Source organism: Phalacrocorax carbo, chromosome 3 (genome assembly GCF_963921805.1).
Source record: "Phalacrocorax carbo chromosome 3, bPhaCar2.1, whole genome shotgun sequence".
NCBI lineage: Eukaryota > Metazoa > Chordata > Aves > Suliformes > Phalacrocoracidae > Phalacrocorax > Phalacrocorax carbo.
The window spans coordinates 3635299-3662370 of NC_087515.1; the positions used below are offsets into that span (position 1 = coordinate 3635299).

The 27072-nt window shown below is 38.6% G+C and overlaps 1 protein-coding gene across 6 annotated transcripts in view; it reads left to right on the top strand.

Moving 5' to 3' along the window:
* Positions 1-26154, top strand: part of FAM120B (family with sequence similarity 120 member B) — a 56005-nt gene extending 29851 nt beyond the window's left edge. For all 6 annotated transcript variants that reach the window (XM_064445642.1, XM_064445644.1, XM_064445645.1 and 3 more), the window contains 4 exons: positions 12383-12589; positions 16446-16554; positions 17789-17902; positions 22037-26154. In XM_064445642.1, coding sequence (XP_064301712.1) covers positions 12383-12589; positions 16446-16554; positions 17789-17902; positions 22037-22098 — 492 coding nt within the window. In that variant the 3' untranslated portion in view covers positions 22099-26154. The remainder of the gene's footprint in view (positions 1-12382; positions 12590-16445; positions 16555-17788; positions 17903-22036) is intronic.
* Positions 26155-27072: the final 918 nt, after the last annotated feature.

Consider the following 27072-nt stretch of genomic DNA (forward strand, 5'->3'; position numbering starts at 1 on the left):
CTACTCTGGAACAAAAGGCAGCAGTATGGGATGCGATTGCAAGCTGAGATTGGTTCAGCCCCTGCTCAACCTCAGAAATATCACACTCTTCTCCTTTACTCAAGATAGTCTTAAATGAACTAATCCAAATAGAAATAGTTTAAGTCTTCCAGCAGCTAAATTAAATTTGATTTAAAACATTTAAAAAAATTGACATGATTAATCAAGAGAAAGTGGCATCAAAAGAACCTGCTCATATTAAATCTGTATATTAAGGCTGGATGTGTTCAGGCTTCCATACCCTGCTTTTCTCTTAATAACCGTGTGTTGGCCTCCCAGGCCTGCATGCCTAGTTCAGTACCGCAGAACCTCTTTATTTTCTCTAATGACTTTGAAGTGGTGGGTATGACTCCCCCCTTCTATTACTGAGAGCAAAGCGTTGCATTTGCATGGATCAAGCATTAGTGCAAATACAATTATGTCTCCAGACCTGAAGTTAGTCACTGTTTACAGTTTTTTTTTTAAAGTCCCATCTCTAAATCATCTTTTGAAGTTCTGAAGAAATTCAGGTTTCCTTAGTCCTTTTGCATGGGCAACCGGCTCTACCTTTCTTTGCTGTTATTGGTTCATAAATGTATTTAAAAAAAGACTTTCTTAGGCTAACATATTAAACTTCCAGACACGACTGCTGTTCTGCCCTGCTCTCCCCCATTTTCTCCTTTACCAAATTGCGCATATTTATTCGTATTATTAGAGTCTGTTTCCCTGAATATTTTTTACGTTTGACATAAGCTCAAGTATCAGAATTCCAATAACTGTGTGAATTCTGTTCTGTGTCACTGGCGCAAATACAAACCTCAGCATGACCACAGCAGCTCTTCTACCTTCTGAGAAAAATGCATTCATTTAGTTAGACACAGTTTGCTTACAGAGAAGGTCTTGAGCAAGATTTTGAGCAAGGGCTTTACTGCTGAAACCAGAGGATTCCTATTCTTTTTCATGGAAGACAATCTCGTATTTTTCTCTGTAATTGTATGGGTTTGCTCTGCTTTTCTTTGAGTTTTCCCCTTTACTGCCATGTAGCTCATTAACAAGGTTTCAATAGCAAGGAATTAGGAACAATGTTTCAGTTATAAATTGCTTTTAGGCTTTATATAGCATAAAGAATTTTTCATGATGTTTAAGGTAAAAGGCACTCTGGAATTTCAGATAAAATTACTGTTAATTTTTAATCCATGCTCAATAATACCGCAGATGGGAAATGTAGTTATTGGTAGTGAGAGTAATAAACCTCTCCCAAAATATTAAGCAAACTGACAGCTTTGAAAAAGTCAGAGATAATCTGTTACAGAGAGAGAAAATAACAATTTCTGGTATCAAATAACATTTTCCTGCCAAGCTTGTTGCGTTGGTCAAAGTGTACGTTTACTCATGAGATAAATAGTTTTCACTTCCTTGCCTGTCATATGTTAGGAAGAGCAAGCAGCACACGAGGGTTGGGGGTGGCGTTTGCATGGCGTAGGTGGGGTTGCTCTCCCTTGCCTTTAGGGGCTGACCTGCGTCCCTGCAGGGCAGGTGACCTGCAGGGGCTGGAGCTGGGGAGGGAAGGCAGCGTGTGGTCGGGAAGCGGTGGCACGCGTGCACCTGCCCGTCGGCTGCTCAGGGCTGCCTGCATCTGCCTGCGCGCCCCTGTCACGCCTGAGCAGAGTGCAAGCTGCACATCTGTCTAGGCTTTCCCTGGAGAAGCAGATGGCTGCGTGTAACTTTGGAGAAGCAAAAATGTTTTCTGAAATGATCTAATGAGCCATTTATAGGTGGGTGGAGAAAGAAGATAAAACGTGCCTTTAGGCATACGGTAACAGTGCCTTGTAGGGTGTACTGGAATTTTTCAAATGACTATAGTAGAAATGTTCGTCTTGAAGATACCAGAAGCAGCCAGGCTAACCAAGAACTGATTTGTTACCTTTCTTGTCCAGTGTATTCTTGATGGACATTATCATTGTCCAGGGGTTAAAAGTCAGGACAGTGTCCAGTTCCTGTCCATTGCTTCCTCTGTGACTTTGGTCAAATTGTTCAGTTCTTTCTCGTATTTAGTTCTTACTTGTGACACTCATGCAACAGTAGTCTCAATAATAGAAGTTCTTTAGCCAAAAGTGCTGTATAAATGTGAATTCTTAATATATTCCTAACATCAATATTGATGTCACTTATATTTTCCTCCCCTTCGCCTTTACTTTGGGATATTATTTCATTTGACATTTACTGAATGGTAGCCAAGGAGCTTTTTATAAAGAAATGGAGCTGTGTTAAGAGAAAACCAATACATGTGCATTATAACATCCCTTACCACCGTTGTATCTTAGCACCTCAAGACATCATCACTCATTAAGACAATTGTATCCCAGTGTTATAAGGGAGGAAACAACACACAGGGACAATAAACACCAGATGTGTAAAGGTGGTTGTGTGTAACCTCCAAACAATGTTAGTGATTTATGGGGAGATTTAGTTAATTGTTAGTAATCTAACCAGCGTGTCTAGTGTCACACCACACACACAGGAAGCATAGGCACATTAATTATAAAGGTATGTTAACATTCAGCTAGGCTGCTATATTTTCCCCTGATAGATTTAAGAGACATTCAGTGCCTTGCCAAATAGGAAATTATGTATCTATTGGCTTTAGCAAGGGCAGTTAATGCAAACCTAAGTATTGTTTCCTTTTTAGCAACAGTTTTCTATTTACTTTCTGTGTACAGGACACAGAAATACATCTTGGCAGAAAATATTTCTCTGCGAGGACTGAAGTTCCATAAGTTCCTGCTAAAGTCAATGAGAGCTCTGCTGCTGAATTTAATAAAAGCAGAGCTATGCCAATACACTTCTGAAAAACCATCCGTCAGTCTGCTCAGCGTTACTTGCTTTTTAGCAAAATTATACAATTGTATGTTGTGTTTGTACACTGAGGCTTCAATACAACAGAGGTATTCTTCAGTCTAGCAACAATGGCAAGTATAATTCTTCAATTATAGGAGGCTGAAGGCATAGTGGCCCTGCAGGAAGCTTATTTTGGCACAGCACCTTGTGCCAAAAAAAATAGGCACCTTTTGTTTTAATAAAATGGCTGTGGGTCAGTTCCTGAGGCTGGAATGTTAGTGAATGCTTTTTGTATCAGCAAAGCATCTGCAGAGTCCAATGCTGGCTGAAGTGCTGAGATCCCGAAGTTTGGCTTTGGATCATGTATGTTGGAGCATGTATGTTCTTTTAAACAGCATTCTTCTCCAGGTTAAGTACACCTTTTAAAATGGCCATGTTACTCTCACATAAAATGTTTCCCTATTTATATTCAGTTTGCTCTGACATAGTGCTAATACAAGCAAATGTAGATTATTACATGTAAGTAATTTTATTTTCTTTAAAACCTTTATTTGCAGTCCATTCTTGAATAGCTCAGAAGACCATCTTTATGTAACAGCTGTGTGCACCAAACAAGGATTCTCTAATTTCACTGTATGTGTTCATCTGAACTACAGCACAGGGTTGATCTTCTTGCCAAAAGGTAGCTACTTTCAAACCATGTGTTGCAGTTTTGCATTCCAAAAGAAATAAGTGTTCTGGAAGTGGATGCTCTGTTGTAGCTTAATTTCTAAGCAGTTCCTAGTATCTTGAACCGATCGCAGGGTGCGGGTTGGCAGTTCCTTTCATAGGTCATCCGAGATACTGCCGCGTTGATTCGTGGTTCGATTTGTCTCGGACCTCGGGATTGTCATGAAACAGAAGCAGACCATTTCTTCTTTTCTTCCTCAACCTGCGGGCTTTAACACCTGGAAAATTCCTTAGCCAGAACTGTTTACCTTGGACTGTATCACTTCAAAAGGTGAACCATAGTATCAACAGTCTTGTAGTGCAGCTGCTTTGCAATACAAAGAAACCTTAGGAGGAGAAAAGAGGAAAAAAAAAAAGGACAAAAACCACCAAAACCTATATTGCACTGGCAAACAGTATTTGTTCTCCTGGAATTCTCTGTAGTAATCATCTTTTTCAGTTACAGTTTTATCTGAAGAGCTTATATACCACACATGACATTAGTAACAGTTGTCATAATGTTTCTGGAAGCTGCAGAGCTTCAGACATACTAAATTTTGCCTAATCTAACTCTACTGAAGTTCACTGGTTTTTCTGTTGGTTTCAGTGGGAAATAGATCAGGCCCTTTAGAGGTATATACTCGAAACAGCTTAAGAGAGGGAATGGTCATACATTAGGATAATTAAATAGATCTTGAACGTCTACTCTGGCTCTGGGGAGAAAAAAAGACAAAACTAATTCTTAAGCTTGGCTAACTAGGCCTTGGATGGTTTTAGTAGTGAACTCCCACCTATCAAAATGTCTTTGTAGTCACAATGATGTCTTAATCCACGGCAACGGCTTCACAGTGCACTGTGAAGAATGTCCACAAGATAGGCCACCAGACAGCAGCACACTGAGCAGCTGCATGTGAAACCAGCTATCGCTTGCCAGTATAGTCTGCGGCTGTGAAAGGACGCACACTGCATTAGCGAAGGTAGCCAAGCCTGCTCTGCCGAGCAGTTGCGTTGGTGGCAGAATTTCTACTCCAGAAATGAAACTTTGTTCCATGGACCAGTCCTATGATTAAATGAAGGGAAAGTGCTGGGGTAAGGTGGACGTGGTAGTGTTGAGTTGACGGTTGGACTTGATGATCCTAGAGGTTATTTCCAACCTTAATGATTCTGTGATTCAATGAGAAGGGCTTTAGATCAGGAGAACGGTCGAGATGCAGGTAGCGGCAAATGAAGCCCCTCATATTAAAGATTTTGGTAAAGGAGCTGGTCAATGTAGGGCAGAATACAGAAAAATATAGTGAGTGTCAGAAGGTAAGGGAGTGAAAGAAGTTTGATCTTTAAAGGCTTACAGTGGAAAGTTACTGGAAGTAAGAGAGGGGAGTGACCTTTGGTATGTTTTTCAAATTTTTCTCCGTGTCCCCTAATAACTTTTGAATATGTTGGCTAATTTCAGCCATGTTTGATAGAGATGTAGGAGTCTCTGAAAGAAATAAGTTACTACCAATTGTTTTAAATAGACATCTGTGGAGAAGGGGGAGGCACTCTAAATTGCCTGACAGGAGGAAGCTTTAATGTGACATCACGTTATTAGGGCATCCATGTGAGAGGGAGACAGTGCTACAGGCATGGGAAAAAATGTCAAATAATTACTGAACCATTTCAGATGCCAGTGGCATAGCACGTACAGGAGCCCATCAGTTCCTGGGGCAGATGTACCAGGAGTCTGTCAGCAGTTTGTCCCCCATCAGGGACAAATTTTATTAGTTGTAAGGCAGACGGAGCTACCGATACTTACCCTTCTCATAATTCCTCAACATTTAAATGGGGGGGGGGGGGGGGGGGGGGAAATGTGATCGTAAGAGTTTTCAGAGTTCCAAACAAAATATATTTTGCTACCAAATAAATCCAATATTATCTATGTGGGGGAAAGGTGAGGAGGTTCAAAGATAACTGTGTCACTGAAAACATGAGCACGTTTTTAAGAGAGTAAAAATCAGACTCCTAATGCATCGCTTCACTTTTATACAAAGGACGTGGCTGCTGGCTGGGCTGTGGTCAGATTGTCGGCCTGATGACTAGAACTCAAAATTTACGCAAATGTTCTGTCAATGTCATATGTTATGAACTGCCATTAGCCCAATAATCATTTCGATCAGAGGCGAGCAATTGTGGCTAAAATAAGGAAAGCAATGTTATTTTAATCTTTCTTTCAGGTGCTGGTGTGCTGTCCATTACATAACTGTGTACAAATAAACTGAAGGGGCAAAACTTCTTAACTGGTGATATTCATCCTCACAGAAATGTCATTTATGCTGCGTTTTGTTGTAGATATGATTCAGAGCTCTGATAAAGGCTGATATTTTTGAAAATTAAACAAATAAGAAGCAATCTTTTTGGAACTGAAGGAGATTTTTATCTGGTTGCGGATTGGTTAGCAGTAGTACTTCTGTGTTGTTATTTTGGAGGGTGCTTAAAGGCAAAAGCAATTTTTAAAGCTCTTTTTAGGTTGACTTCATTGGAGTTTTTGGCTTAATGTAAATAACAGTGTTGTTCCACAGAGAGGTATCATTTTACATCAAACTCCTGATAAAACCCAGTAAATAAACTTCTCTCAGCATATAAACACTAAACAATTGGGTGTTTACTGCTAAATATTTACTGCAAAGCCTTAGAAGTGTTTAAAAACTGGTTTTTCTAGTTTCTGTTGCAGCAGATGCCCTCATAGGATCTATTTCAATCCCCATTTTCCTTTGCACACACCTTGTTTAAGCAGGAAGAGCTTAATTTAAGCCGTAATCTTTTATCAGAAGAAACCTTAGTCATGTTTTCAAAATACTGGTGTTCCTTTCCCGCCGCCAGTCTGACAGGTCAGGGAAGCTGTACTTCACTCCCAGCAGCCTGTTGCTTAAAGCTGACTGATGCCAAGTCAATGTACTGTTTTACTAGCCCATCTCTGTAGGATAACGCTCCTTAAATTTACCCCTATTGCACCAGTTTAGGTTACCTTTGCTCAAGAATAGAGCATATAGCTCCAGTGCACAGGGGTTTTAGCATCTTTTGACAACTCATCCTAGGAATTTATACTACTGGCTGAAGGTAGGAACGCCTGGAATTCAAGACAGAGCTCTGTCTTTTGGTTGAAAGAATTTGTTTAGTGATACTTCCCACAGAAGAGAGTTTAATGTTAGTGAAGTTGTCATCAGTTGACAGTTCATCTCTTTATATTTGGAACACAATATGCCTTACCTGTCCCAGGCAAAGCTGAGCCTTACTGTTTTGATGACAAGTTCCTGAGATAGGATCTACCTGCTGCCTTTATTGCTCAAGCATAAATTGCCTATGGTTAAATATTCGATCATTTAAGATACAGGTGGGTTTGGGAGAGGTAATGTAAGAAGTAGTGTACTGATAATATGCTGACCGAGTTCAAATGGATCTAAAAAGAACCGGTTAAACTAGGAAAGTACCCAGATTTTGATCACCATCACTTGAATTCCAGCAGTTTATTGCTCGGGTCAGAATTCATTGATTTTTAATTATTGTTCTTCAATTGATTAATTTTAACTAGAAATTTGCAAATACTAACCTGTCCTTGAGTGTTGTGTTTTCCATTTTATAACAGAAATAGGTATGTTGTTCTGAGGGTGGGTGAGGTGGGGAAGCGGGGAGGGAGGGGAAAAACATCTTGTATCATTTTTAAGTTATTTTGTCTTAAATTTATATTTCAAAATCCTAGCCATAGTCGTATCTTCTGTATTCAGCTCAACCACAGGAAGAAGGCAACAGGTTAGGAAAAAAATTAAATGCACAAGAACAACTTTAACCTAAGTAACAATTATTAGAACAGGCTTTTTTTCATTGAAAAAGTGCATCCCCAGAATGTTGTTGAAAATCCTGCTAAAGGAACCAGTTCTTAAATGAAATAGTATTTAGTGCATTGAATATAGTATTTAGTGCTTTGAGATACAGGTGACATGTAAAGTAGCGCAAGTAAAGAACTGTAAAATTATTATCGCATCTTTACCTTTCTCTTTGGTTTCTAGAAATGAAGATAGTGAGGCAGCTTTGCCAGTGGGTACGGTTCTGATCTTCGTTTATGTCTGCTGTCATCTGGCATGTTCAGATACTTGCCCTCACGTTTCAAGTGCAGTAGAACCTATTCAGCCTTTTAACAGAATTTGAACCCTCTCAACTCCATAGAGTAGAGTGGAGAAGGAGTTATAAGGTTTTTTTACTACGTTCCTGAAAATAGGTTGTGCAGATTTCAAAGTGTACAGGCTAAAGTTTTACACATCTATCAAAAAATCATTTGCAAATCCACAAAGACTGAGTACTAGTAGTATTTCCTTAAAACATAAAGGTATTTTTACATCCTGATTATTTTTTAATTTTTATTTAATTAGATGTAATTTGAACTGGAAATTTGAATTTCATATATAGAATTCATGTATTTTTCGTCCTGTGAGTAAAAACTCTTCAGCAGGATGTACAGTCTCTGGGTCTAGATTTGCAAACTGCTCCTGTGAGCAAACACTTTCTTTCTTGCAAAGCCTCTTTCTGTGGCCAGCAAGGATGCACATGAGCACAGAGATCAGCCTGAACTTGTGGTCCACAGGCTAAAGCCGTGTTTCTAGAGTACAAAAAGGCATGATATAAGTCTACGATGATGGCTCTCCTAGCAAGGACATTTCTCAAATTGTTACTAAAAAACATCATACATGAGTGATGTGGGTACTGTAGCACTTCTCTCACTCTTTCCAAGTGGGCTTACCCAGTTCAGCTCAGGCCTTCTAAGCACAATATTAGCAACCCCTGCTGCAATATTAGAGGACTGTGAAATATGAGTTCTCTTCTCAGTCTTCAGTTAACGCTGGCAATGCAAAAAGTAATCTTTTCCCCCAGACGCTGAGAGGGTGGGGAGCTGCTGTTGGTAGGAGCAGCAGCAGGGGCACAGCGCGGGCAGCTGGTCCAGGAGGAGCAGTTCTCACGCACTCCCTGTCTCTCACAGAAATGTCATCAGCCGGTCGTAGGAGTAGCAGCAGCAGGATCACAGGGGTGTATCTCACATGATTCACTGGGGTCCTGAGTTTATAAAAATAGTAAAAAGGACAGACACAATTTCCAATAAGAAGTAATCTCTAGGGTGTAGTGCCCTGGATGGCAAGCCTTCTTTTCTTTTGGAATTTTCCACTTCTCATCATGACGTCTTTGCATTGCAGACACCAAGCAGTTGTGAGCATTCCCATGGCAAAGCAAGTCTGTGGTTTGCCATGTGCACAGGCTCATTGTTATAGACCCACTGTGCTTTCATTTTCTTTGTTTTTCCTTGCCAGACATGGAAAACAGAAATTACCCTTTAGCAAATGTATTTCCTGTCTTATTAAAATAATCACTGTTGATAGTTCTTGTCTTGGTCTTGCCAATATTGATTTCCATTTAAACACAAGCCTTACCTGATGTTCACACACACCCCCTGCCCCGATCCTTTAGTGCTTTAGGAAAGTTCTGGATTGATATCCCTAGGCAGTGAAGTCTTCCACCTGTAAAACCTGTCACCGGCAATGTTGGTTTATCTTTTTAACCACTGTGTCTCCAGTGTAGTTGAAAAGGGCACAGGTAGGGTTGCGTTGGTGGCTCAGGCTTCATACTCACTTAGGCAGAAGTAGCAATCAGCATCAGTGACAGTACTACACTGATCTCCTGAGGCAGCGCTCAAAGTCCTCTTCTGGATTTTCCTATTTGGTGCATCTCCATCAAAAGCAACATTTTTCAAAATCTCGTTTAGACACTTGTTCTGCAAATGTGCGTGCATTTGCATTGCACTAACTTGGATAACATCACTGAAGAAAGGTGGGTTAATCACATATTTGCGTTGGGTCTACGCTTAGAGTTTTCAGAGTAAAATAAAGATACAAAGTGTTATTGTAAGATTTGAGGCCCAGATGGCATCCAGCATCCACATGTAGCGTTAGTAATTGGCTCTAACAGCTGTTTTACATCCTCGGTACTAGTGGGATTAAAAAGGACAGTAAAAGTATCTTTGCCAATAAATAACAAAAAGGTATGAATTAATAGTCATAGTACGTGGACGTTCAATTAGAAGATGGGAAGTTGCTTGCTGCGGATGACAGCGTTTACTCTTTTCAGCAGCTTAAATACTTGTTTTCATTATTCTTCCTGAAAGTTTGTTTTCAGCAATTGAATCTTTTGACATTATTGGTACTTACTGATAACTCAGTGACAGAAGATACTGATTTGTATGACAAGAAATTTCCGTCTGGTTTTGTACTGATCTATAATAAAGAGACTATTGGTGGTATGAATCATATTGATATAAATTTGGCCGAGTGGGGTTCAGCTGGTTGGTGCACTACCATCACTCGTGGCCTCTACTGCTAATTGTAGATCGACGTATCTATTTTCCTTATAGCTTAAAAGCATAACTTTACTACTTGTCAAAGTACTCTGAAGTGTTTTATTGAAGTTAATTAAAGTTCAGTTTATTGTTGCGTTGAGAACAAGACCAGGGTGTGTAAATTCTGAAAGTATTCACTAGCTGGATTAGTTTACCAAAAAAAGGGAGTTCTGGGGATTCCCAGCAGTTCTTACTCTTTGTACTTCCTGCTCCTAAAGTCTTTCGTTGTGATCACAAACCAAGCAGATTTGATTTTAAAGCTTGTAATGATGTGGAGTCTTTCCCTTGGCAGATCTTAAGATTTGATCAGGTGATCAGAAACAATCTGGTTAGTGCAATATAAGAATCTCTCGGCTGCAACACGCCAACTGGCTGTGTGCACTCTTACTGTCTAGTACAAATAATACCGGTTCTCTTAAACCCCATTCCTCATTCAAGTGCCTTTCAGTGTCATTAAATGGTTTGCAAAAACCCGCTTTACTTGCCGGAGCGAGGGAGTTATGAGTGTGCATATAGTTACTAGTCTCAGCTGGTAAAACGATAGCTTACATCTGGAGGCAATAGCTTCTTGAAACCAAATAGCCTTCTCCCATACTGAAAGTACTTTTATTTTAAAGGAAGGAGAGAAGATGATCTCCCTTACTCAAGTATGAAGTGTCACAGTCAGAAAAGGATGGGCCTTTCATTTTCTAAATGACTGCTCAAATTAGCTCGTGTTGTCTGCATTTGTCTGAATGTCAGTTGTTGTCTTCAGGTGTCTGTACTGGGTGAATTTCAAGTACTGAGTGTCATGCTGGGTCAGTGCCCTGGCGGCCAGCTTTTCTTTCCAGGAATCACTGGAGGCAGAAGTAGCTCTTCCCAGAGGGCTCTGGACCACCCTGCCTGGTATCTTTTGCCTGCATCATCGTCATCATCTCTATGTACTCTTTTGCTTTTGTACTGTAGAAGAAACCGCCAGTGGAGGTACACCTCATATCTTCATATGGCCTTAACAGAACCCAACTGCCCTTTGTCTGTGGTTAGAGGGAACCCTGTCAGAGAAGCCAGTTTCACATAGTCAAGTTATGCCAGAGACGACAGCTCATTGCACAAAAATACGGAAAACCTAAATTCTTGACCATGTTCCAACTATATTCTCCAAATGATTTACTGTGTTTGTCTCTTTTGGAAGAAGCTTTGTAGTTCTGTGTTGCTAGCAAAGGTTTCCTGATTTTGTTATGCAGAGCTTGGGGGAGGAAAACATTCTGATCCATTAGTTACACCATTTCATGTTGCCTGCTATTACTTTGGTGTATGTACATACCTATAAGTCTTTTGGGGATCTTTCAATATGTGAGATGTTGTTACTGTCAGTAATAATGGGCCAACCCTTTCCATTGCATTTCAGACAAACAATTCACAGCTCTTCAGGAGCTAGGGCTAAGAAAATTGAACCACATTTTTTGTCCTTTCTGTTCTGCACTATTTTGGATGCTGTTCCATACCTGGTATAACTTGCACTGTGAAGGAAACTGTACTGTAAGGGTATACAGCTGCCATGGATTACAGTATTGATGGCCACGCTATTATGAATCCCTCCTGGTCCTGACAGACTGCTTCAGTACAGACTGTGGAAAAGGCATTCCCCACAGAGGAGCTTTGTATTGTTTAAGCAATACTTAAAATCACAGTTTTCCCCATATCGCATTCAAGGCTTTTATAGTTTGCTGTGCTCTGCCAGAGCAGGATGTTAAATTCACCCATCAAGTTTATTTTGGCCGTGAGTTTTAATTGTCTTGTTGAGTTTCTCATTTTACATTTTCTGGATGTTGTCATACAATTCCGGTATTTCTTCTGGAGACATCCATGTTGAAGTGAAATAATTTGAGTTTCAGACTGTAGTCAGAGGAAATTTCAGAGTGTTTAAAATAAAAGCCTGGGCACAATAAACTTTGTTCTGTCAAATCTTCCAATTTAAATGATCTCTAAGTGCTGTAACATTTGCCGGTTGATCAAACTGGGGAAGGTCAATGGATCACTCTGCACATCATTTTATACTCCCAGTTCATGCTTTGCATTCCACTAACAGAATTATTTCTGGGGAACTGCTAGAGCTTGAGAAATACTATGGAGAATAGCCATTTATTTTGTCTTTCCATTTTCATTTTGAATATATCCATCTTAAAAACTTGAGTGAGATGCTGTATTTGTTAAACTTCACTTCTTTCACTTTATTGACTAAAACTAGATACGGAATCCTTTGATGGATTCTGCTGTGCAGTAGAGGACCATCATTGTCACAACTTTGGGACTGTTTATCATTTGCTCTGCCATTCACGTGGTTTTACGCGATGGTAAGATTGCTTATATTTCCTGATTTGTGAGGCCTACCTTTTATTTTAAATTATTTTTTTAACGTGTTAACAGCTTGCACAAGTGGACTCCAGAGGTGTACATCTTGGTGCTGTCTTTGTTCGTGGCCTTACAACTTTGCTCATGGCCAACAGTGCTTGTGGCTTTCCATTCCGAATGGATGATTTGATGCCTTGGGAAGTGTTTGATGGAAAACTTTTTCAAGAAAAGTACCAGCGGTCACACCGAGGTTGCTCTTTGGAAGAGCTTTTGGAGGGCAAAGTGAGTAACTGCATCCTCTTAGGCAGTTCTGCGTTCTTTGAAAAATGTACCCGTCCATGTTTGTTTGTTTTAATATCCATGCTTACGCTGGTCCCTTTTCTTTGTGTTTTACCCCTCTTCCTTATTCCTTTTCATCCTCTCTGCCAAAAAAAAACCCCTAAGTAGGTAGAAATAAAATATGAGGGAAGCTGTAATTTTATCTTTATTTTTATTTCCATTACTCAGAAAATAATGAATTGTCAAAATGGTTGTCATTTTCAAAGAATGAAAATGCGTGTAATGGTTTTCTAGTACTAAGATACTAATTAGGTCTTCTTCCTGTAAGATTCTGGTCAACATATTAAGAATGTCTTCAAATAAGCATACTGAGTATAATTTTTAAAGTGTTTAAGAGTGATATTTTTAAAGGTATTAAGGAACCTAAAGTTTGAGATGAAGGTTTGGTAAAATCAAAAAGGAACTGGAAATCAGAGGAAGGTATGTGTCTAGGTATTTTTTTAGAATATCACCAAGTACCTTCCTGTACCTCTAAGTACTTAGTTCTCAGTCCCACTTTCCAGAAGCTGGGGATTTGTACACTTCGCGTGCTATGTTACCAAAAAACCAGTATGATTTAAAACATGTCTGCCTAGGCAAGGGCAGGGAGATATCAGCAGCATCTCGCTGGATATGAGCCATACCTAGCACATGAGGGTGGCATCATGTCCAGGCTCAGAGTTAGGGTCTGCTAGACTGGGGGCAAGGCTGTATTAATGCGCTAGTGACGCCTCGGACCAGACCTGGCTCGTGCCCCACCAGCACAGAATATGTGGAGAGGTGCCTGGGATAGATCTGTACTCATCTGTGTAGATAGCTCTTAAGACCTTCAGTTAATGTGTCTCTCTTCAATGTGGAACTGAAAATCCTGTATCATTTAATTACTTTTGGAAATTTTACCTTTTGAATTTTTTTTTCACTTGAGGTTAAAATAAATGAAAGTGACTACAGGTAATTTTTTTTCTTTTGAATGATTTTCCTCTCATGCATTCTCTACCAGTTGTTGTATAATTAGCTTTCTTTTCTAATTTTGTGTCCAATTACCTACCATCCTGATCTGGAGTGATGAGTGGAACGCTTGTGGTTGGGTGGAATGTATGTGTTTTCTGCATGGAGGAGGAGGATAATCCTTTCCATATCACATCAGTCACATCATTAGGACTATAGCCTCTATCCAAATCCTGTGGTTCCCATTAATTGGTCTGTTGATTTCAGTAGATTTCGATTAGGCCAGTGGTTCATCCAGTTCTTCATGTAGGACTTTTGCAGAACAACAAAGGGTCTAAAGAATAAATGGGAAAATGCAAAACTATACAGCTCTATGTGAAACTGGTGCTTCTTTTCCATCTGGGTAGAATTCAGATTAGTGAATAACTTTTACAATATGTATCTGAATCTATACAAAATTTATATTGGCTGAGAGGTATTTTTCAATGTGTTAGGTAGTATGTTTTAGCTGACATTTGAAAATCATGATGTGGTCAGGTTCAAGTAATCTTCTGACCTGTCTTAGAAGTAAGATGGAGGAGGATGCTTAGATCCCTGAAAGAGAGTTGGAAATCCTCTTGATCGAGTAAATTATCTAAGCTAGGGTTTTTAAAAGCCCGATACTCTTAACTTAAACCCCAGATAAACCATTCTGTTGTGGGGAAGAATAGTCTAGCCCTGTGATTTTTAAATGTCCTTTACGTACATGTATATATACTTTAAATATCTTTTTTATGTACGATTTTGTGGCACATATATGGCAGAGGTAGCTCCCAGACTAATAAAAAAGCTTTCCAGCTTATCAGTTTGAGGGAAGAATCTGTTTTTGAGAGAATTGCCAAGAGATGCCAGTTTAGCTGGGGACACTGGCAGGGCAACAAGCATATGTGATTGGGTTTTCCTATTATTATAAGTTCAACTTTAATAAATAAAATGAGTACTTAGTTCCTGGCAGAGCTTAATGTACCGCTGGAAGCCAAGATCTTTCAGCACTTGTTTGTTAACAATCTACCCTTGAGCACCATAAATCTAATCTGATGATAGCGAAAGCATTGTATTCAGAAAAAAAGTTATTCTACATGGGATGTTTTGTTATAGAAAAGATAAGTAATAGGAAAAAGTTACTCCTTTTGGCGTCGGGTACTTCTAACTCCTAAGGTCCCTTCTCTATGGTCTGGACAATTGTATTACTTGAGGGAGTTCAGGAGATCTCAGAATCAGTGTTGTTTTGATTATGAGGGACTTAAATATGGCTAATAGCTTTATGAAAATTACAGTAGAAATACAGTCTTGGTTAAAGTTACACATATACTGGAAATTTTGAACATTTTAGGGTCTGCTTCCCACAGATTCCTGCACCAAAAGAAGAAAATGTATAAATCAAATGCAGTCGATACATTTGTGGGCTAGTTTTTGTGCAGCTCAGCTCTTTGTAGCCTAGCAGCTGTTAAAGATGAAAAAATGGAAAGCTTCTGATAAGAATTAAAAACAGAGCCATCTTGCTTTTTAAAAAAATATGCAAAGTTCATATAATGCTAGTTCTCTGTTTTTCATAACAGTAATCGTGTTAGTTTGCTTATCCACACAGAAAATTGGATGTAATAGTCTCACAAAGCAGTGAGACAATGATATTATCACTTTCTTAGCCTTTTTATTGTGCTTCTCAATAATGAGTATGTTCATGATGAATTTTTTTTTAATTAAAACCAAATTATGTAATGGTGCCAGCATAAGTGATATGTTTTGTCCTTTTCTGATCATGCCTTTCATCCAACCTTCATAAACACATTCTAAATTTATTCTCCCAAGAATACAATGAAAGGTTTTTCCCATTAGTGGGTGTTCTTCGCAGACTGTACTCACTTTGTGTGGGGGGAAAAAAAAATCTGTGGGCTTTGTTTAAGGCTCTGTGTGAGACTTTTTAACCCAAAAAATGTGCTAGGGTATCCTGTAATATCCTCTCCTGTAATATCCTGTAATCCTCTCCTCCTTCCTGCTCCCCCTCCACCTTGGTGGTTACTGAAAGGAATTGTCATCCTGTAAAAATCAGTTTTATGAAAATCACAAATTATGCTATTGCTCTGAAACCTGTCTTTTCATCATTCTTTTTCATGTGTACTACTGCCCACCTGCCCAGTACAAATAAATAAGAAAGAAAAAGATTCTAAGGTCTGACACTTCAGAGCTCACTGAAATCAGTGAAAGTTAAGGATATATCATGTCTTAGTACTATGTCTTTAAATAGCTTCCGTTTGTCCTTTTGACAGTAGAACTTTTCATCACACCACAAGGTAAACAGTTTTCTTTAATTCCCCCATTTCTCATTAGGTTTGGTTATATCTTATCAGTCAGGAGTTGGGGCAGATGTATTGCTATTGCGTTAAGCTTTGTTTCTAACGTATGAGATGAAGAGAGTTTGATTTTCACTGGTGTGTTTTCCCCAAATTCATCAGTCCTTATTGGAGGCTTTAACCATCTCTGCCTGAGGTATTGCTGATAGAAGTCGAGTATATCTACAGGTGCAAGGTAATAGAATAGGAAAGCGAGTGATTTACAGAGGTGAGCAGAGAAAAGCAAACTTCACTAAGAAAGGGGAAAATATTCCTTCGGCACCCCTACTCATCCCTCCAAGGATCCACTTTTAATATGAAATGTTTGAACTTTGTTTCCTAAAAAAATGCAAACCAGGTCTACCACCTTTGTATATGCACAAGTGTGGCTAAGAGAAGTCTTTTAGTTGGTGTGTATGTCCTTGCATGTGCTTGTTGATTTGTGCTACACCTGAACAGAGGAAAGCAGAACAGTCATTGATTTTTAACCCTGTTGTCTGCAGGAGTCTTTGTATACACCCTTCCAGAATCTGAAGTCTTTCATTTGCAAGGCTTGCATGGCGAAGAAAAGAACGATACAGAGCAGACCAAGAGGGAATGGATTTATCCCAGGTTGGCATTGTGTTAATTTTGTCAATAAAGCCAATATATGGGTAAGCTCAATTATTCTTCAACAGCAGCAGCATTTACATAGGCAGCCCATCAAGCTAAGTAAATTGGTCCTTCTCCAAGAAACCAAAGGAGAGAACTAAGTATTTCCTGATTTTAGGAATTCATGTGAATCTGATTACCTAAGTTCAGATAGAATATTTCCATCTAGCTACGTAGTTAGTGAGATATGTGCAGTAAATGAAATATAATTTACTGACAGAAACATCACTGCTATTTGCTCAGTGACTAAAGTTATTTTTATAGGAGGAATTGGATGACTCAAGAGTTCTTTCTTCCTTTCCCTCAGGGGAACTATTTTAACATTGGTAGTTGAAGCTCTGAGTGAGGCATTGGAGAGAAAATACTCCTTATTGGACTGACTGATACAGTTCAAAATACAAGAAAGCTTTTGGGCAACCTGGAGAATGGCTCTTTTTTTCCCCCAACTTTACGGCTCGGCTTACTAAAGGCATTTGTCTTCCCCACCTGATCTGCCTGACTTTCAGGGGAAAAAAACCTCTAAAAGGTTTTTAGCATCATGAGCCTGAATGTTGAGGCTCTTGAGGCTTTGAAATAATTCACACTGAATCTCAGTGTTTACATTGATAGTGTGTTTATTACCTGCTTAATACCTGATCAGTTACAATGCCTGTGAGGATAAATATTACCCCTTCAAAATTTCTTGAGCAAATTACAACAGACAGAATGATTTTCTGCTAGTTCAGTACTTTGCATTATGTGACAGCAATACTTCTGATGATATACTACACCGTACTGGCGCTGGACATTGAAAACTAAGGGTATCTGTCAGTGATTTATGATACCAGTCCTTGTTAGCATCTGCCATGGCTTGAGAGCTGTACGTAACCATTTTAGTTATGATTTGTGGTTCCAATTTGGACAGAGATTTCTGTGTTGTTTTAATGACTGCAGTCTCCAAATCTGTGTCATAAAATTTTGGTCTGGTTTCTAAATACATTTGTTAACAGCTTGTAATCATGACGTGCATAGATGGAAATGAGGACAAGAACCATACTTATTAGGCTGACTTTAGGTTGGAAAAATTGTAATTGTGCATAAGTATTTTGGCATAAAACTGAGAAAAGTTGTTTCCTGAGAAAGAATATGCTGTCTCTCTTTTTCGTCATTTAATCTTATGTACAGTTGGAGTTGCTTAGTAAATACTGTTTTCCAGGAACGCAACAAAGAGAATTTAATCCCAGGTTCCAACAAACACACAGAAGTTCTTTTATTCCGCCGTATCATAACCAGATGAGGGCGTTCCCATGGAGAAATCCTCAACCACAAGGTAAAAACTGCGTGCGCGCGTGTGTATCTGGAATTGTCTATCAGCACTCTGACAGCTCTGTGTCTGTATGCAGTTTGTGTGCAGTTACCCTGTGGCTACTGCAGCTGGTAACAAAACTTGTTTCAGTTATAGTTGTGTACTACCACTAGCAAAAACTACCTCTGCAAGGTGAAGTAGAGTGTAGCGGTATAATCTGGAGTCATCTTTTACTCACTGTGTTCTGGCAAAAAAAGCTTTCGTGTGGTGTTTAAACTTTCCATGCTTGGTCTCAGCTGAACTGTGTGTAAAATTGTAATAGTGCTAAAACAAATTGGCACAGCTGCACAGAAATATCTGTCTGAAGTCTTTAGCTGCAGATCTTAGTTCATACTTCAACAAAACAGTTAAGCATATTAATAAAGTTAAACACATTCTTAAGTTTTTTTCTAGATCAGGGTCTCAGCTTCCAGATCATTGCCTAAGTAACACAAATGCAAGTTCTCTCTTGTCTTGGCATTAATCTCAAGTCATTCACCCATCTCACTTCTTGAACGGAACAGGCATTTCAATGAAGCCTCACTGAGGATAACACTGTTGAGCTGACGTAATTCAGTTTTACTTCCTCATTATTATGAGTTAAAGTATATACATGTAGATTAAAGAAAATAAGCAAAAGGAAGAGACGTGTCTAAGAACGATCAATTATTTTATTAAGTCTTCAGAGCCTAAATTTCTCCTATGTTTCCAGGTGAGGTTTTCAAAGAAGATTGATGATACGATTAGGGAGGATAAATAATAAATAAATACAGTAAAGTCTTTAGTGTGTTTCAGCTTCCACTGTTGTACGCTTGAGAGTGAAATATTATCTGATTCACAGATAAGATTGTTTGATTGTGTATGTAAAATGTAAGGCTAAAATATAGAGCGTGTTTGCTGGCCATGAGCAAAACCAAAACTGGTCATTTTTACTGGGACCATATCAAGAAGCCTGCTGTTCAGGGGTCAGGTCATCTCTGACCAGCTCCAGAGATCTTACGACTGCATGTATTCCACAAAGTGTGTTCCGTAATAACTGTGCTGAACTGTTATAAATGTGTTTCAGTAGCATTATTAAAACATCATGGTTTCTTCTACACTAATCCTATTTACTACCCTCAGGATGCTCTTAAAACATGATCCCATAAGTGCTGTTAAATTGCCTCTGTTATAAGTAAAATAGATTTGTTGGAAAAATATGTGTCCTTACGTAAGAGCCCTGCAATGTGTTAGAGCTCCTTTTACACTGATCTGCCAAGATGACTGATTTTGACAGTTTCTTTTTCCTATATTTGCTAATATTAAAGACAGGTATTTGGGTTGCTTTGTTATGTAGCTGTTGTCTTGCTGTATGCATGTGTCTCTCACCAAAGAGAGAGGAAAAAGTAGAACAAAAATGTACCAATTTTGTGTTCCATGATAGCTTACCTGACCAACCTTCCTAGTAATATTATTGATACCTATCTATCCCATCCTATACCATCTTCCCGTGGTATACTGTTATGGTTCCTGCTGTTGCATATTATATATAAATCATTGAACTAAATGCATTAAATAGTAACAGAACAGTAACCACAGGACCCATATCTTCTGTGGCAGGAACATACCTAACGATTAGGCAGCCTTTGCTCTCTCTTATCAGTTAATGTTTAAGAATTCCATGACAATGTCTTAACTTGAACAGTGGAGGCAAGAGTGCCTCCACCCAGAACACATAAACCTAAGAAACGCTGGTATTTCTCTGAGATAATGGTTTGAATCCCCTCAGGCAGAACAAGAATTGAATTTAGGCATCCCTCATTTTATGGTGAACTCTAACCACTGATCTGTTGTAATTAACATCTCATCCTCTAGCTGTATTTTGAGAGAAGGGCATTCAGCTGTGGGATTTTGGGGTTTTCAGAGGGTTTGGGTATTTTTGTTTTGGCTTGATTGTATGTATTTATTTTAAGTTCTCTTCATAAATTTCTTGCTGTGTGTCACAAACGGAGAGTGCATCCATGTAACTCCGAGCAGGACATCTAAGCCTCACAGGGAGGTAGATTCTCCCTTAGTGTTTCTTGTTGGGTAATTTAGAAGACTTCCTATTTAGCACGCTGGCTTTTGTGTATCCCATTCTGAGCGTCTGACCATTTGAAAGCTAAGGTTAGGCTTCTGTTATCGAGATATAAAACTTTGCATTGCAGCACTTCATAATCTGTGCACTTTGAATTTAAAAGTCTTGTCTGAGGTAGCATAGGTGTCTGTAATAAAGCATGACTTTACAGATTCTAGGTTCGTGGCTGAAACACCACATGCCATATACCCTATTGGTAGACAAAACTTCATTAATTAGCGGTTAAGACCACTAATACATTGGTTTGAATCACATTGTTACCTCGTTCTACAAAACGCTAAAAATAAACTGAGCACTAAGAACTATGGAAATCACTATTGAGACTATTGAGATCGTGTGTCTTTGTCACTCTCTTCAGCAGTCCAACTGATAAACACTGAGATTTTTTGCCATAGCATACAAATAACCACCTAGATCTAAATCAACATACAAAAGATAGCAAAAAAAGGAAAATAAAAAGTAATTCCAGTCTTATCTATGCGTTGTATTATATACTTTTATAGCTATATTTTAAAATGTCAGTGATTTGGACTACAGTTCTCATACTATTTGAAAACCTGCCTGAAAAGTGAGCTGAAGATAAGGGAGAGGGAGAGACATAGGAGAGAGTCTATGGGACTGGTTGTAACAGCTACATGAATGGTTGAAATCAAGGGTACCCTGATGCATTAGAAATAGTGAAAAGTATTGGCAAGGATATAGAATTTCTGCCAGTGGTAAAGTAAACAGCAGAACTCTCGGTATGATGGACCCAGGGGAGGGATGAGGACATAATGAGTAAGAGCTGTGAGAGAGCCAGAAGTAATGGATAACCATTTCAGCTACCAGTCATCCACCGCCAGAATCATAAACAGTTGGATGGGGAGATCGTGAAGCGTTTTGACAATTTCATGCTTGCATGTAGAATTTGTTTGTTGGATTTAGGGGTCAACTCTATCCTGCCTAAGAAAATAATGTTTTCTCCCAGAAAATAGTTTTGCTTTCTTTGTTTCCATCCACCTTTGCCTTGTTTTTCTTCCATCTCTCTACTGGAAAAGAAGAGAAAAAGGGAAATGGGCAGCTTCTGTTTTTTAAAGAATTCAACTTAGAAAATATTGCTTTTTCAAAAGTGATTTATTTTTCTTTAAAAACAAGGTCTTGGAGAAAAGCTTTTATGGAAAATTGAAAGCAGTTTTTCAGGGGAAAGGAAATATGATTGTCAAGTAAAGCTATGGAAAAAAGAATTGTTGGAGGTATATCTCACTTAAGAGAAACTCTTTTGCCCAAGACAAAAGGGAATTATCCAGAGTCCCATTTCTTCATGGGATGTAATTGCAGCAAAAGGGTACATTCACTTGAGCCTTAGCACACTGTAGCTAAGCTAAACCACGTAGCTGAACGTAATGCAACTCTACTGAAGGATCTGAACTTGAAGCAAGTTTTCATTTGCTAGATGTTTAATCAAGGCTTCCCCACTCATGTTGCGTACTCTGTGTTCACGCATGTTTCTGATTAATAGGATTTTGATGGAACTGTAATGTAGGTGGAACTTGGTAGAACTTTGGTGCTGAAGAAAAGATTTCATTTACAGTTTGAGTACCACTTTGCTTACAGGAGTCTATAACTAAAGCTGTGTTGCTCACAGGCACACTTAAACCAGTATGAAAATGTTTGTTAATATAGCTTATGTCTGGTTCTAAATAGTGTATTTTCCTTTCCTGAATTCACACAGTCTGATCTACCAAACACAGTGTATGATCTGTACAATTCACTATGCCAACCCATTAATTGGACTAGCTTTAGAAGTTACCATGTCCCAGGAGCTTTAAGAGCGATGCCACCATGGACTTTATCCTCTAACATCTCAAAATACCAGCCATAACTATACACCAAATGGAGAGGGATATGGTGTTTTTTCAAAATATGTGTAAATGTTATTTTTCTTGCAGACTATCTGAATAAGCTATTGTTTTCCTGCTTTAATGTTAACAAAAAATATTTCATCCCTCTCCTACTCCCTCCAGGTAGAGAATACGGATTGGGACATCCAGGCCGGAAGAGAAGATTCCACCTTCCTCCTCAGTAAAGAACACGTGTACAGGTAGCAAACCGAGATGATGGGACAGTTGCCATTGAGATAATTTTTGTCTATGAGAGCCTCTTTTTATGAACTTTACATAGTAACTGAACCATGTGACTACGGATGAAATCGCTCAACGCTGAGGCTATTCCACTTTTTAATCACTTGTCATGTTAGGTCTGAGCTTCCCATGAGACCGGAATCACTAAAACTTAAGTTAAAGGTACCAGCTGAAGCACAGTAGCATCCCAATATAGCGTCATTGTTTTGCCTGTTTGACACTGGAAAGTCTGAAGTATTTTGACACCATTATTAGATAACCCTAACTGTAAGTTTAATGACTTAAACTGTAAGTTTTGCATATTTTTGTTACAGTGGTGTATATTACAGGAGTTTGCTCACCATGACTGATGTGGCATATCCATGTTGAACTGTGGCTTGTGTCTTAATTGCGGATTATATGTTTATCTTAAGGGTTATACCATTGTTACTGAAACCTGTTGAAAAGCTGGAAACATGACATCACTGACGTAAACGTCATCTGCCAGTGAAACAAAATGGCCTTCCTGTAAAATGCAGCACTTTCTTACAAGAGCCAAAAATTGCCATTACTTTTAGCACATGTAGTTAAGCAACTTTTTCTATCTCAGCTGACGGTGTGGAGTGAGCCTTATCGCTGCTGAGGAGAGGAGGATTCAGTCATGCTTTACTTGTGTAATAAATAATATGTATGAGAACTAGGTAATTTTCCTGTCCAGAACTCCAATTTAAACAATCTTCAGAATTATTTCTTAAAATTTGGTATATTTTACTTCTTGATTCCATTCCAGTCATGTATGTATTTCTTTAATTATAAGATCAATGAATTGTAAATAGAGTTAATATAAATAATACTGAAGAAATGTAAAATAACAGAGCACATCAATTTTTAACAGCACCGTAGGATCATATCCTGGTAAAGTCACAAAAAACATATTACATGTGTTTTTAAGAAACTCTTTTAGAGATTACAACAACTTTCTTACGTCTTCCATTTGTTTTTAACTGAATGGGTATGCAATCAGAGGTGCTTTACTTGGTTACTGTCTTCAGGCAAACAAATATTAGGCCATTATGTAGCAATCCCATTTTAAATCATGAAGTGTAAAAGTTGTACCAGAGGAGAAAAGTGTCAACAGCACTTATGTCGCAGAGCAAATGGGTGGCACACTCAGAACCGTGTTTATCTCTTTACGGATCTGCATCTCAACCTAATTGAAAATTGTCTCCGTCTATGTAATCTCCAACGATTCCCTGCTTTTCTTAGGTTTCTAGCAATTTCTGAATAGGTTTGGCTCAAACGGATGTTTATGGAATGGAGCGGTTTTCATCTGTTTATGTGCTTTGAAATCACAGGATTTTTGGTTTTGTACTTCAGCATTTTCACTACATGAAGTTAAATAATTCCTCCTGTATGAGAAGAAGAGAAATTATATGATGAAAGGAAGATGAAAGCCTCATGTCCTGTTGCTACTCTTAAAAAAATAGAGTGAGCAGGAGAAAAAAAGGATATACAAAGATAGAGGCAAAATGTTAAGAGTGAGTTTTGAAACCTGATACAGTTTGCAGATTTTCGTAAGAGCGTGTTTAGCTCTTGAGGACGATGACTATTCCAAACAGTGAAGTCAGTGGTGTTGCACATGGACAAAACTCTCTATTTACACAGAGAGCTGTGGCTTGGATGTTTATCATGTTGGAAAATCCACTCTTTTGGATTATTTTTCTTTTTTGTTTTGAATAATATTGATTAGTGTCTCGTTAGTGTAGTTCTCAGCCTTAGGCTTCTTATTGTATTACTGCCAGGATTATTTATTTTTATAAGCATTTGAAAATTAAATTTGTATCTGAAAACTATCTCATGACCCACACTAACAGAGAGTAGCAGACACTAGAAAACTTAATGCTTGCAGAACTTAAGGTTCAAAACATAAGTGCTGATCTGGGTAATTACTATACAGATCACTTAACCCAGAACGCATCATTACAGTAGTTTAATCACCTGCATAACACAGATCACGAAATCTTACCCAGCAACAGGCCATAACTTCTAAAATTGTTTCGGTCTTGATGTTCGTGTGTCCTGTTTGGTTCCTCACAACTGTTTGTCTTTTAGATCACCCAGGTGACCCTACTCATTTCTGGAAGTGGATGAAAATGCATGAGAGAACAAGAAATGTTTTTATGAAATGCTATGTGCTGAAGATCATAAAAACTTCGGTATTTCAAAAGTGGTGGTGGGAAGGCTTTAATTGGAAATTTATCATGCCTCATTTTCAGTTCCATTTTATTTTGTATACTTTTTCCTAGCCTATAGCTTAGAGAAGTAAATTATGGAGTGTCGTGAAGCAATTGTTGCATAATTTAGGTTCCAGATAGTATTGTTCAGAGCAGTTTACAAAAACCTTCTTGGCACAGTTATGAAAGATGATGATTGAAAAAATTATGTCTCAAAAGTAGAGGCCAGTCCTAGGTGTTGAAGAAGGCTAGAAAAATTTAATGAATTCATCTAGTTCTGTCATGAAAACCGTTATCTCTTCTGTTAAACCTTTATGCTATATGATGCTGAAAGTGCCCAGTCTTGGAAAAAAAGGGGACCTCTAAGGCATTTACAATCATACCACGCTTCAAAAATTTTACTTTTCTGCCATGTGGCTTACTTTTATAGTTCCTCAGTCTCGGAGAATGAGAAAGGGGTAACTAAAACATTCCAGAAAGTTATAACATTAGTTTCTATGTACAAAACTGCTACGGCTTTTATTTTGGGGCCTTTCAGAGCTGAGTCAAACATATAGTCCTCTTCTGGAATACCTAGAATTCTCCTCCGTGTGTAGTGAGTCATTTATGGAGCATTTAAGGTTTATGCCAAACCTTACATCTGTCTTTAGCCTCTAAGTAAAGGTGTCCATGTGAACCTTCGGCCAGTATCATTTCAGAGAAAATTCTAAATCAAGGGGAAACTACCAGACATTTTGAGTGCAAGCAGTAGTTTGAAGCCCGCAGAGTAAGTTTTTGTTTCCTGTTGGCATCATCGATGCTTCTTTTGCAGATATTAGCGGCACCGTGATTTCACTCCATACTGATAAGGTAGTCCCAAGAGATCTAAGTAAATGTCAGAGTACAGGTAGGGCAGTCGGGTATCTCCTGTCTTAATTTCCACTGGTCTATTATTCATCACACAGACTTTTTAATTCTTTGGAGATATGTGTATTTTTAGAATAGTACATATGTACACTTGAAATTAAATGTCTTTTAGAAGCGTTTAGCATGAGGAAAAAGCATTATTTTCATATTCCAAAGAAAAATTTTGCCTCTAATTTTGAAATCTATTTCCAGAATAAGTACTATAGCTATTGCACAAGTTGCACTTATCTTTATGGTACAGTGATGACTGATTTAAACTCTCTTGATTTGTTATTTGCTCAGCTAATGTTGTTTCTTAGGCCTTGTGCAGGTAACTCCTTTGAGTCAACTGTCAGTGGAAATTAGTTCCTATTTAGTATACATATTACATCAAAATGTATAGTATTGTCAGACATCTGTAACTCAATACTATAATTTCCTCGCATGTATTTTTCTGTTTGTAACCCAATAAATATATCCTTTCGTACTCTGCATATAGCAACAGTCCAGCTAAACAATAAATTGGCAGCAATACAGCATTTCTAGTTTTATTAAAAGTTTGGACAGACACAATTTTTACACAACGCAATGTCTGATTTGCGTTCCAGGGATCCTGTCATGATAGGGGCATTCCTGCTTCCTTTTTCTGTTGATTTGTCACTGGTTGTAATTGTACTATCACTTTTTTCCTTTTCTTCCTCCCCCCCCCCCCCCCCCCCAGCCTTTTGGAATAATGTGTTCTGAGTTTTATGGAAAGTTCTCTAGTTTCAGGAATCTCATGATGTACAGTAGTGTATTTGAAAAGAATGTAACTGTGTGCCAGAAATTTTTTTGGTATTTCCCCCTTCAGGCTTTGATATGAGAAAAGATTTCTGTTGGCTTCAATAAACAAAGTTAAATGCAGTTAGAGTGGGAGTTTTGCTGTGCTAGTTGTGGTATGTTATGAATTGTTGGTAATAATTACCCTGACTACTGAAGAATTGTTAGCTTCTCTGTGAGGTTTTTTTCCTCCTAATGTTAGACCATAAGCAGAAGCTGCTTATTATTATTTCCAAGTCAAAAGATTTTTTTTTCCCACCAGGAATCATACAGTGAAAGCAGAAGCATGAAGACGAAAGAGAGGGGTGATACTTTCCTGTCTCACAAAACTTTAAATTGGTCAGAGTACCATAAAGCTTACGGACTGTGGAATGAAATCATGTACAAGAACATGACCTTAAAGATTCCAGTCTAATTAGGTTTCCTTAATATGTGGACTACAGGGTTAGTTTGAATGGGCACAGGACAGAGGAAAAACAGACGTGTGGATCTGAAAGGAAGGAACCTATGTTTGTGAAGAAAGAATTCCCCCTACTTGGCTGTATTGCTTACTGTCTTCTCTAACCGGTGCACTGGGTAGCTGCCTTTCATCAAGTGTTCACTGAAATTGTGGGTTTATTTACTAGCTTTATTTATTCCCCTTTTGGAAGGGGATTCAGAGAACATTCATTAACATCAGTAACTCGGTCAACTGTGACTCAACAGAAATCATGACGTGGTCATTGTGAGAGAAAGTGTGACCGCCAGGAAGACGTTTGTCAACTTTCCTCTTTTTATCTATTACGTACCCTTCACCGTACATTACTTTGCTCATTTGTGGCAGCATCACCCTGGGAATCTGCATCTAGACTGCAGAAAACACTGAGTTAATCTTAGTATGCTGTGGCACTGTAAGTATAAACGCATATAGTTTAGGCCTCTCTTATAAAACTACAGTTTTAATTGCGTTGCTACCTTAGCAAGTGCTGTGCTGAGGCAGAGGGGAACAGCAGAGCTAAAGCT